Source organism: Sinocyclocheilus grahami, unplaced genomic scaffold (genome assembly GCF_001515645.1).
Source record: "Sinocyclocheilus grahami isolate Dianchi unplaced genomic scaffold, SAMN03320097.WGS_v1.1 scaffold776.1, whole genome shotgun sequence".
In the NCBI taxonomy this organism is placed as follows: Eukaryota; Metazoa; Chordata; class Actinopteri; order Cypriniformes; family Cyprinidae; genus Sinocyclocheilus; species Sinocyclocheilus grahami.
Genome location: NW_015505955.1, coordinates 26004 through 39665, shown reverse-complemented (window position 1 = coordinate 39665; position 13662 = coordinate 26004). Strand labels below are relative to the sequence as shown.

Sequence of the window (13662 nt, the reverse complement as noted above, 5' to 3'; positions counted from 1 at the left end):
TAAATATTGAGAAAATCATCTTTAAAGTTGTCCAAATGAAGTTCTTAGCAATGCATATTACTAATCAAAAATTAGTTATAGCATAAAAGAAAAATCAATAATTTAGACCCATATACAATGTATTTTTGGCTATTGCTACAAATATACCCCAGCCACTTAAGGCTGGTTTTGTGGTCCAGGGTCACATTTGGTTTTGAATTTGTGTCTGATCAAGAGTCTGAACTGAACAATGCACTTCTTTTTATTTATTTAGTTGTAATTTTTTGAGGCAGCAGTTCTGGTGCCCTTGGCGTGATAAGAAGAAAAAAAAAGAAAAGAAAAGAAAAACTACCATTTAAAAACATAATAGTTGTTTATTTACATGAATGCCTTGTCAAATCCTGATCAGTAAAAACATAAATAAATAAAGAGAAATGAAAATTCTGTCGTCATTTTCTCATCCTCAAGTTGTTTCAAACCTGTTGAACACAAAAAGAAGATATTCTGAAAAAATGCTGTTCATTTTTCCATACTATGGAAATCAATGGCTACCATCACCCATTTTTTTTTTTTTTAAAGTTAATGTTTTTGACAGAAGTCTCTTATGTTTATCAACGCTGCATTTATTTGATAAAAAATACAGTAAAAACTTTAATATTGTAAAATATTATTACAATTTAAAATAACTAATTTCTATTTTAATACTATAAAATTTATTTTATTCCTGTGATGGCAAAGGAGAATTTTCAGCAGTAATTACTTAGATTCTTCATAAATCATTCTAATATGATGATTTGCTAATATGATGAAACATTTCTTATTATCAATGAAAACAGTTGTGTTGCTTAATATTTTAGTTGAAACGGTGAAACGTTTTTCAGGATTCTGTGATGAATAGAAAGTTGAAAAGAACAGCATTTATTCGAAACAGAAATCTTTTGAAACATGTCCTCTTTGCTGCAACTTTTGATCAATTTAATGCATCCTTGCTGAATAAAAGTATACATTTCTTCTAAAAAAAGATCCTACGGACCACAACATTTTGAATCGTAATGTATAAATGCATGATATCTGCCTCAGTGTTTTAGATTTTTTTTTTTTTTTTTGCATAATGAGCAAAGATAAAGATCTAGAATTTATAGGTACAAGTTTAACAGTAACTATAGTCAAGTCAGTGTTTAATATTTGTCTGTCTGGTAAAACAAAAGCAATGGTGAGAACTGAGGAGTAATAAAAGTCTGTCTGTCTGTCTATTCTCCAATAAATACATGAACAAACAAAAGTAATATTTACTGCACAAGACCATAGGGTGGCCAGTTCAATAATTGAGGTTTTAGAAGAAAGCACACGTGCCCTCGATGTGCCCTTTTGCTCAGCCCTACAACTACATCATCAAGTGTGCAGTCAGAGGAGGAACATGAGGGTTTAGGGCAGCATTTGGGACAGCACCCTTGACAATGATTTACTAATTAAATCTCTTTTGAAGGATTTTAGAACTTGATAGTCGAAAATCCAAGAAGCAAAAGAATCAGAAATGGCAGGTGATATTAAAAGTGAAATAATAAAAAAGAAAACAGATTTAACATTTACAGTATCTGGGACACCTCATGGGAAAATGAATAAGACAGTATTGAGGGTGCCAGAAAACCTCAGTGCAGTCATCACCTGCCAGCGGTGTGTGTGTGTGTGTGTTTGTGTGTGGTCTGAAGGAAGGATTTCAGTCTTCTGATATCTTCCCTTGAGAGTCTGATAATAAAGGACCATTGTGCCACTCTCACGCTTGTCACCTGACAATTTGGGTCGAGTTAATTCAGTGTTGTCTCATTACATTGTGCACCAGAGGTGAGAAAGGACATTTATGCCTCAGGGACACTCTAGAGACCTTTCCTGACCTGATTATTGTAGCAAGCGTGATAGTTTTTCTGTAAAGTTTGGCATGTTCCACATCAAACCAACGCTAAAAAAAAATCTTAACTCTGTTTTTGAAGTCAGAAGTATTAACTCACATTCTTAAAGCCCCGATAGAGGATTTGAAGCTCTTTGCGTGAGAAACGCGTTTGAGCCTCCAGCTGCTCCAAAGCTTCTGGTCGATGGCGTACAGCAGACAGTTCCAGCTCATCCTCGACACTATCTGTAGAAAAACATACAACATCAGGGTTACGATCCAGCTGCTCACACTCAGATTAACAGCGTTAATCAAAAATTCTATTATTGATAAATTATAATAAATTATAAATAAGTAGTGGACCAATTAATGACAAAACATATAAACGTTGAGATCTTTGTATTCAACAGGGAATATCAGATGTACAGCTATGTGAGATATAAAACCTTTTTTTAATTCATAAGTACATAAAAACACAATTTTGAAAGAAATTAAGCCATTACATCGATGAACCACTAGATGGCCACAAATCACTGAAACATTCACTTCATCCAATTTGTTCAAAAGCACAGATTCATTCATGAGCAAAAACAAGTGAATGTCTTTGGAAAAGTCATTGAATCATTCACTCAACCCATTTGTTCCAAAACACTGATGCATTCACTAAGTGACTGGCTGCTCTCTGAAATGGCATATTCTCTAAGTACTTCTTTTAAATAAGTACTTTGTGACTGTTAAAAAATTTATGTAGTACATAGTATGAATGTGTGTAGTGTGAATGCAATCTGGATATACAACTTTCATCATATTCATCCTCTCCCATGGACCCATGGCCTCACATCTTCGAAATCTCAGCAGAAACAATAGGTCATCTTGGTACTTTTTGGCTACTGTTTTATGAATACTGTAAATTCAGACATTCTGCTCTTTTCACATACCACATTTTTGTCTACTAAACAGCAGGGAATTATGCATATTCAGATGCAGCCTGTCTTTATAAGTGAGTCACCGCATCAGTCACCGATCATTCACTCAACCACTTTGTTAAAAAAACACTGATTCATTCATGAACAAAACAAGTGAATGTCTGTATGAGTGAGCCACTGAATTATTCACTCAACTGATTTGGTCAAGAACACTGATTTATTCATTAACAAAATAAGTGAATGCCTGTATGAGTAAGTCCTTGAATCATTCACTGAACCGATTTACTCAAAAACACTGATTCATTCATGAACAAAAAAACGAATGTCTGTACGAGTCAGTCATTGAATCATTCACTCAAACGATTTCATGAAAAACACTGATTCATTCATGAACAAAACAAGTGAATTCCTGAATGAGTCACTGAATCATTTGGTCAAAAGCACTGATTCATTCATTAACAAAACAAGTGACTGCCTGCCTGTATGAGTGAGTCATTGAATCATTCACTCTACCGATTTGTTCAAACGCACTGATTAATTCACGAACAAAGCACCACTAATGCTCAGAGATACACAACAATTCATTATGCTTTCACTTTGTTTGAAACTATTTTCCTTGGGAAAGCAAAAACACAAAGTAGCTGGCAATCTATTGTGTCTGAAATGCAAGTTACTCAATATTAACTTATTGGTTATTAAACTGTATAAAAGCAGCATCAAACAGTGAACATAGCAAATCTGTACTTTTCTGTCAGACTGATGAGGTTCTAGAGCAAATCTGTTCTACGACTTTCCATCTGTCCATAGGATCTTAACAGGCCTTGGTGTATCATTCTCATTAGCCTTAAATCTAAATAAGCTTTCAGACTGTATTTGAACCCAGATACAACGGTGTTTCTGGACAACTGTGTTTCTCTACATTAACTTAGATCATATAGCATCCAATATAACCCGAGTCTGAGATTTACACATTATTTACACCCCTAAAGGCTAAATAATCTTTAAAAATAATGAGTGAGGAGCAGAAGCCAATAAAACAATGAAATGTAGAGTGAGTCTCATAACATTAATCAAAGGTGATGGGTGCTATTGGGAGGCACAACGATTACTGTGGCACCTGAAGCGTGGAAGACTAATGGCTGACATATGACCCTCTGATCCTCAGAAGACAACTCGTCAAATGATTGGCAAACAGAACTGACACACATGAACATAATTTTCTCGTCTCGTCCTTCTGGGAGTATAGCGATCACATGCAATTAGAGTAATTGTAGTATCATTACCACTTCATGCAAACAACCCTGTTTCATAACACGATGCATAAGGATTTAAACAGAAGCATTCTTTGGCATCTAAAGTTGTTCATTAAAACACAAAATAGAGCATTTTAACAATCAGCAATAACGATGACAGTTAATCATTTGCTAGCCTACTTCCAAAATTCAATACAATTGGTATTTAGGATTTGCTGCAGTTTTGGTCCCAGAATCTTTTTTTTCTTCCAAGTTGGCTTTTCAAGAACATAACCTTCCCAAGAATAGAGCAGGGGGTATTCAGACGACAAATCATAATACTCAGCAGCTGGAAGACTTGAGTACAGATGTCTTTGGCTTACGTAAGAATATGAAAAGAGTGAGAGAAAGGGAAATACAGAGGCCAAAGATTAAATAGTTAAAGAAAAAAAAATTAAAGGATTGACACCACACTTGTGAAAAGAAGTACATTTTGGCATATTTTTAAAAAGAATACTTATTATGGAAATAAAATATTTTTGTACAATTTAGTGCAATTTAGTACACTTAAAATGTATTAACTTTAAATGCAATATTGAATAACACAAAATCTACTTTAAAGTAAAACTTTTAATTTTACATTATTACAAAGTGCCCTGTTTATAAGTGTTCTTAAAGGGGCAGTTCACCTAAAAAAATTCTGACATCATTTTATTTACCCTCAAGTTGCCAAACAGTTGACGGTAGCCATTGACTTCCATAGTAGCATCAACTGTGACCAACATTCTTTAAAATACCTTCTTTTGTGTTCAACAGAAAAAAGACTCATACAGGTTTGGAACAAGCGGAGGTCAGTAAATTGGTGAACTGTATCTTTAAGTACACTTTAGAGGTATTTTATTATATTATTAATATTATATAACCTGCAAGTACAGTTTTTTAAAATTGAAGTACAAGTGCATTCAATACAATTAAGCACACTTCTTTTTCACAAGCATGTGGACAATACACTAATAGCAAAAGAGCTCTCAGAGGAAAGGTGTTGGAGGTTTGTGTTGAAAGAAGACTTGCTTTGGGTAGTGGTGGATGGTGTTTTGGTAGAAGAGCATAGGAACAGCTTCTTGAGCCGTGCCGTAACTCCACGCCTGCTGCCGTTCTGAAGGCAAGCGCTACCTAGAAGATACAGCGTGAGTGTCACCACGGCAATCAGGGTCGAGCGGAGCATGCTGACATGAGTTCATGAAGCAAAGAAGGCATGGATGTGAAGTTTCGTGCAGATCCAGGATCAGTTTTTAGTTGTGTCTGTGAAGTCTGTTAGAATGACTTGATGACTTGTTCAGTTTTTTGTGCTGAGCGAAGGATATTTTCTAACGCCCCAAACCTCAACGTAACCATGACATAAATCTTTCTACGTCTTCAGATTTTCATAAAGACTTGATTTACTTGGTTTATTAAGTCGGTTCTCTCATGAGTAAACTTTGCTGATTCTCACAACACAGGTGATTTTAGATTTTAGTGTCGTTGTGGGGACATCTGATCCCTGCAGTGAAAGCAAAACATGTCCCATCTCCACAATGAACCGGTTCACTGACCTTAAATGTGACCCTGGACAACAAAACCTTTTAGTCTTAAGTCGCTGGGGTATATTTCTAGCAATAGCCAAAAATACATTGTATGGGTCAAAATTATTGTGCCAAAAATCATTAGGACATTAAGTAAAGATCATGTTCCATGAAGATATTTTGTAAATTTCCTACGGTACATATATCAAAACTTTATTTTTGATTAGTAATATGCATTGCTAAGAACTTCATTTGGACAACTTTAAAGATGATTTTCTCAATATTTAGATTTTTTTGCACCCTCAGATTCCAGATTTTCAAATAGTTGTATCTCAGCCAAATATTATCCTATCCTAACAAACCATACATCAATGGAGAGCTTATTTATTCAGCTTTCAGATGATGTATACATCTCTATTTAAAAAAATTGACCCTTGACTATAGTTTTGTGGTCCAGGGTCACAAATATGTTTATTAATAAAATCACTTATCTATGAAACTTCAACCTTTAGAACATTTGTATTACTGTTTTTAATGTTAAACACCTGTGAAGAATGAAAGTTTCTGAAAGAATAAAAAAATACTTTTTTTTGTTTGAAGAGTAGGTGTAATTTTCACATTAATTATCTTTATTTATGCAATATAATTTATTCTCAAAACATTACAGCTTTATTCACAACATATTATGACTTAAATCTTGTATTACTTTATTCTCGCAATTTTGACCTTATTCTCAAAATCCTTAAACTTTATTCTTAAAATATTACGACTTTAATCTCATAATGCTATTACTTTATTCTCAAAATATTATGACTTTAATCTCATAATAATGGCACTGAAATGCGGTTGTATGTTTCTGCCACGGGATAAAAAAATAATTAAAAAAGGTAATTGTGACTTTTTATTCTGCAATTCTAGCTTTTTTCTCACAGTTGCGAGTTTATATCTCGCAATTCTCACTTTTTTTTTTTCTCCGAATTAATCATTCGGAATTAAAGAGGAAAAAAGTAAGTCACAATTCTGACATTTTCTTCAAATTATTATTATCATCATTACTTACAATTGTTATAAAGTCAGAATTGTGATTTAAACTTGCAATCTTACACTCTCAGAAAAAAAGGTACAAAAGCTGTCACTGCGGCAGTACCTTTTCAAAAGGTACACTTTTGTACACTTTAGGTACTAATATGTACCTTTAAGGTACCAATACGGACTGTTTAGGTACAAAGGTGTGCCTTTTGAAAAGGTACCGGCCCAGTGACAGCTTTTGTACCTTTTTTTCTGAGAGTGTAGAAAAAAGTCAAAATTACAAGTTTATATCTAGCTCTTCTGACTTTGTAACACAATTGTGAGTTTATATCACATAATTCTGACTTTATAACTTGCAGCTGCAGAAATGCTAAGTGAAAACACGCAAACTTTTATTTATTTACATTAAAGTACAATAACGATTAGCAAAACAGCAATTCGAAAACTATCTCAAGGTCTAATAATCAATTAGAAACTTATCTGTATTCTTGCATGGCATGTTTTCTCCTGAAGGACTAAACACGCTTATTGTTGCACTACCGATAATGAGTGTGGCCTTCGCTTCAACACACGTACGCTTATGTAGCAAGATTGAATTTCCTGTGGGGAGCTGCTGAGGGCCACAGATGAGATGAATACAGCCGCATCTTCATTCAGCATCATGAAGGCTAAACACTTGGTGCTTAACCAGTATGGCAATAGCCGTTTACAGTTTTTGTAATAGTAAACGAGATCTGGGTAGCAAACATAGCGAATATGAAATAATGTCAAACCGCATGGTTACCTTGTTCTTTCAGTCTTTTATTATATTTGCACTTAATAAAATTTAGTAAATCCATATCATGCCATCCATTTAACAAATGCAAATAAGTATTTTGATAGAAATGTTTTTATTGTTGTAATTTTTTTGATCTAAACGTTTATACTTCAATGCTTGAAAATTGTTTTGTAGCTTTGTATTCATTTCTTAAAAAAATTATAAAAAAAGTAAATCATTTTACATTTGTTGAAATGTAAAGGTAACAAAGGAAAAGCAGACAAAAGCGTCCAAAACACACAAACTGCTTTGCTTCAATGCGTTTTAAAATGCAAGGTTTATAAAACCCTGAGTAGAAAAGCTGGAATCTCCAGACAAATTGTGTCAGTTTTCAAGAAGATCAAATATAAGATGGTTTTGATTTGTTTTAAGGTTTTTTTTTTGCTCCATTCTTTTGACTGGTGGAGTACCTCAAACTACTTGGTGACTATTATCGGTGCTGACTTCAGTATGCAACAACAGAAGTTATTTCAAAGAACGGCCTTGATACTCAGCAAGAGAAGAAGTGATGGAATATATGCCTTTCTGAGTAGAAAGCTGCTCTTCTGGCAGATGGGATGAGATGCTTGACAAGCAACTGAGATCATTGGGATCATCGTCTGGGTGGTGACAGCAGTAACCAAGAGGGTTGTCTTGGTAGTCATGGTACTTTAACTAAAGAGTTCAGTCTAAATTAAAAACCCACCCAAAAAACCTTAAGCAGCTATTTTACACGATGCCACGCTGCACTGTGCGCAGATATACAGTATATGCAGTGTTGTTGTCCTAATGCATGATCATATAGGATTCAGCATGCACATAATAAATGAAATGATGTCTCAGGTCTCATTCATAAAGTCCTGGGATTTCTTTCTTGATTATTGATGTATGCATTTGGTTCAGATCAAAGGTGTAACTATTAAACATGCCATGCAGGGAAAATGTCCAAACCTTGCACCAGAGGCGTCCCATAATAGTAAGTTTAGTTAGCTAACATAAATTCAAGTATAACATGACAAAGCATTCATCTTTAAATCAATGTTAAAGTGAGATTATTACTAAACAAGGATGCTTCATGCCTGATATCATTCCATCAATGCAAGAACAAGGCGAGTCGGTCATGATGCATTTTTGCCGTTCTCAGGAAAATTCTTGCTGAGATCAACACAACTCTGATATGCGCAGCAGGTGACAGTGTGCTCGTATATCTATCAGGCGTGAGATTTATATCTATCCCATAACATGCCTTCAAGTCATTTCACATATAAATCCTGAAGAGTCTCTGGAGTGCAACAAAAGTTTCAGCACATGATTAACACAGTATGAGCCTTATGAACCAATGCAAGATTTCTGTGAGGGCCATTCCTATAACACTGTGCCTCTTAAGTCCTCAGTTATGGCATTTATAAATGTTAAAGTTCAACTGATTACAATTTTGATTGTATGCAGTTCAAAAGAACATACAATACCAGTCAAATCTTTGGAATAATTAAGATTTCTTCATGTTTTTGAAAGAAGTCTCTTATGCCCACAAAGGCTGCATTTATTTGACGAAAAACATTGTGAAATATTATTTCAGATATTGTTTAAAATAATTGTTTTCTATTTAAATATATTTTAAAACTTAATTTATTCACGTGAAGCAAAGCTGAATTTTCAGCATAATTACTTCAGTCTTCAGAGTGCCATTATCCTTAATATGCTGATTTGAAATGGTGCTCAATTATTAATAACAGTTCTTAGTATTATCATTGTTGAAAACATTTTTGCTGCTTAATATTGTGATGTCAGGGTTATTTTAAACAAATATTGTGCAACATAAATGCCTTTATTTTTGATTAATTAATAATTGCTGAATAAAAGTACTATTATGATTTTCTAAAACTCTTACACACCTCAAACTTTTGAGTGGTAGTGTATTTCGGTTTCAACAAAGTATTAAGCAGCATAACTGTTTTCAACATTGATAATATTCAGAAATATTTATTGTGCAGCAAATCAGCATATTAGAATGATTTCTGAAGTATCATGTGACACATCTAGAGTAAAGATGCTGAAAGATATTACAATATTACCGTTTTTATTGTACAGTTTTTTACCTTTTTGTTGTTGTTGTTGTTTTACATATTTTTAAAGAGCACTGGATTTTCAACTGAATTATTAATAAATAAAATGGTTAAGGAAGAATACAAAAATTGAGACTAATATCCAATTTTAGCTGTAAAGCACAGAAAATATGCTGTTTTGCAGCAGAGTCAATTCCCAAATGAACTGAATGTTGCTCTGGTTTCTAATACAGGGCTTGAACTTCTGCTCACCATATGCTTCAATACACAACTGCTTCATTTCAGAGAGATGAAGATTGATTATTGGCAGAGATGTGAGGCCACAAAGCTAATTCTGCTCCAAATCAAGCACATGGTGATGCAGTTAACAAATTTCTGCCTCTTTTTGTTTTTGGCATCTGGAAAGACTAAAGTTATGCTACTCTTATTATCATACCAGTATTTTGTATGAAAAAGGACCACTAGTGATTTACTTTGAAACAATTTTCACTCAGAAACTGCTGGTAAATTTCACAAATAATTACGAAGAATTGGCAAGTGACGGAAATAGACTGAAATAGTATTTTATTGTAAAATGTACTCCAATAATCTTAGTTTTACTTCAGTTAACGTTATTAGAATCAATTAAAAACTCAATATGTGTGAAAAAGTCTAGAATTATATAACACTACATCAGTTTTCTAAAAATATAGCACATTTGTGTGGTTCGGTATATGATGAGGTCTGGATAGTTTCATTGTTTCAACCTGAGTCCAGTATGATTTTACAACTCATTTTATGACTTCCTCCTTCCTGCTGCCACCCGTCACATTTTCTCTGTGTTTCCCCACATCTATAATGCATACGCGCCTCAGCCCGGACAAGTGCGCTTTTATGAGCCCGGACACTTCACAGCGTTCTGTCCCTGCGAGAGTCAATACCTCACTACTCTCCAGTCGGCTCCCAGACATGACCACCTGCTCGTGCCGTCAAAAACGCCACCTCAGAAACTAAAAAAAACCCCCAGCTCATTGCCCAAAGAGACCACAACTCAAGAAGGACAAGCACGCTTTCTAGAGCTACAGATAAAATAAGGCACCCAAGAGCTGCATTAGACACTTAAATCAGTTTTGTTACCGATAATGACAAGGTCAAAGGGTTAGAGGCAATGCAAGCTCACACAAACAGAGATATGAATGATAGTATCTGTCTTGAAGGTGCATTACTTGCTATAAAGGGTTTATGAAGTGGACCACACAGAAAGCACTACTTAGGTTCAAACCTGCACACTATAGTGCTCATTTATGACCAAAAGCTTCACATTGGTTCACTCAAGCTTCACAAAGTTGGTATATTTTGGGTTCAGTACAAGTTAAGCTCAATTAACCACAGAAATTACTTGACTTGTCCCTCGTTTTCTTTTCGTTTGAAGTGTGTCATTTTTTTTATTATTTTACTTTAACAAATCTCTGTCTAATGTGCAGAATCAGCTATAAATTCAAGTTGATTTCCCCTACAGACTATAAAAACTGTTTCTCTGTGGCATGTTTGTTTGAGCATCCTGACCGGCACAACACAGAGCGCTGCAGTGATCGGTGATCAACCTGTAAGTTAGCATCTCCCTGATTCAAAAAAATGAAAAATTATTTTTCCTGTAAGTTTGAGTTGGAATAGCTTGCAAGACCGTGATTATAAACTTAATAAAACTGACTAAAGAGTATTTGACCTGTTTGATGCGATGATGTTTAATGTCTCCAAAGACCTCTGCAGTCCCATTAGCCACTTGTTAGCCTTTTTCAAGACAAGAAACAGCTTAAAAATATCACAAGGGGTATTTTATATGGAATGCCATTTCCACCAGACACTATAACAAATAAAAAAAGGTAATTGTGACTGTGAATTTATATCTCACAATTCTGACAATTTTCCCCACAGAATTCTAAGTTTACATCTCACAATTCTGTTATGGAATAAAAAAAGGTAATTGTGACTTTTTTTTCTCAGAATTGCAAGATATAAACTCATAATTCGTTTTTTTTTTTTTTGCAATTCAAAATTCACATCTCGCAATTCTGAAAATTTTCTCCGAATTGAGAGTCCATATCTTGCAATTCAAATTGTGAGATATAAACTCAGAATTTTGTTTTTTGCAATTCAGAGTTCACATCTCACAATTCAGAAATTTTTCTCCGAATTGAGAGTCTATGGGCCCTATTTTAACGATCTAAGCGCATGGTCTAAAGCGCACAGCGCAGGTGCACTCAGGGCGTGTCCGAATCCACTTTTGCTAGCTTAACGATGAGAAAACATGCGCATGGTCTAAACGGGTTGTCCCTATTCTCTTAATGAGTAGTGGGCGTTTTTTGGCCGTAACGTGCAATAAACCAATCAGAATCTCATCTCCCATCCCCTTTAAAAGCCAGTTGCGCTCGTGCCATGGCGGGTTCCCTATTTACATGGCGGAATGTAATTTTTCATATTTAAAAATGTTTGTGTGCTGCTGCGCGTGCGTTCCTGTGTGTATAATAAGCAAAGTGTACGAGCGTTGTGCACCCGCCTATAGGCGCATATTACTAATGCGCTGTTTAAATAACAAAGAAAATATATTGTGCCAGACTTTAGTAGATCAGGTTTGAGTTGGTCTATGGCGGAGCCTATTTTCAGTGCCTCAAAATAGCAACGCACCAACAATGCGCCTGAACACACCTCTTTTTTAGACCAGCACGCACATGAGCGCACAAATGGGCTCAAATGCATTTGCTATTTAAACAACGCGCTGCATTGCGCCGGGTGTATGATAGGGCCCTACATCTTGCAATTCAAATTGTGAGATATGAACTCATAATTGTGAGAAAAAATGTCAGAATTTTGCAATAAAAAGTCACAATTACACTTTTGTTTATTTTTTATTCCGTGGCAGAAACGGCCTTCCATAATTTCATGTCGTAGAATAAAACGTGAAAATATCTTGAGCGTATGTTGACCACAGACCTTTTTATCAGGCATTTAACAAAAAAAATATTTCTGAAAGTGCTAAAATATTAACTTTTTTCCAGATTTGGCCTACAAAAACACATTGTCCCTGCAGCATGAGTTTGGGATGACACTACCTGTTTAACCAATCAGCATTGTTTTTGCAATTCCATTTAAAGTTGTTAATGCTGCAGAAATATACTTCTACTCAAGTATAACATATTTAAGTACCAAATGTATATTTTCATGCTAATGTAGCGTCTGGACCAATCAAGACACACCATTTTTCATTTGATTTAACAAATCAGTTATTCATTAGATTAACAAATCGTCACAGTCCCCTCACCAAATAAACTGGATGCCAGGATGTCGGCAATGACACCAGGCCCCCCCTGGTTACCATGGCAACCCTGACACCAGATACATTTTACGACCTAATGGAATTTAGGTGGAGAAAATCACTGCCTTTTCCATAAGGAAAATCCCCAAGGCACAGTTAATTCATAGGAAAACTTTTATTTGAATGAACACACATTGTCCCTTCAGGTCATTGTGTATATTATTGCTGTCTTGTATATTATCTGTTGTATTGTAGACTATTTTATGCATGCTTATGATAGAACCACTCATTCATGTAACCTTACATATAACGTGTTTGGTCTCTATTAATTCATATTCGGATGATCTAATTGAGAGTGTATATTGTATTTTTATACCTATGCAACATATTAAGTGTTCTAAGAATCTTTAGTAATTTTGATCCAAGTTTCATATGCAAATTACCTAGTCTTACTAATTGATACCTTAGGCATCATTTGTACCTTTTTACAAAGGTGTGTTTGAACTAAGAATTTGATGTTCTCTTCAGGCTGTAAATCTGCTGAATATCAAATAACTCCATAACTTCATATTCTTATTTCTCTTCTCTTTACTGCGTTAAGCTTTAACCCTTTCCTATACAAACTCTGTGTGTGTGTGTGTGTGTGTGTATGTGTGTGTTAGACCAGTTTAAGTGTTTATGTGTATGTTAGACCAGTTTAAGTGTTTATGTAGTTAATAAAGCCTTACTTATATCACATTGGACGTTGTTCATTGTTTGCTCATAACTGGAGTCACTTAATCATGCAGATTTATGCTACAAGCTCTTTGTAGAATTGTACAGTAAGAAAGTTATTTCCCTTAACCAGGAAATTAACGTTCTTAGAATTGACAGACAGTTGACCCTGAGAGGTCAG

At 34.8% G+C, this 13662-nt stretch overlaps 1 protein-coding gene across 1 annotated transcript in view; it reads right to left on the bottom strand.

The window, feature by feature from the left end:
* kcnip4a (potassium voltage-gated channel interacting protein 4a) overlaps positions 1–13662 on the bottom strand; it is a 40039-nt gene that overhangs the window by 12934 nt on the left and 13443 nt on the right. Inside the window, exon 2 of the mRNA XM_016245961.1 lies at positions 1986–2110. Coding sequence (XP_016101447.1) covers positions 1986–2110 — 125 coding nt within the window. The remainder of the gene's footprint in view (positions 1–1985; positions 2111–13662) is intronic.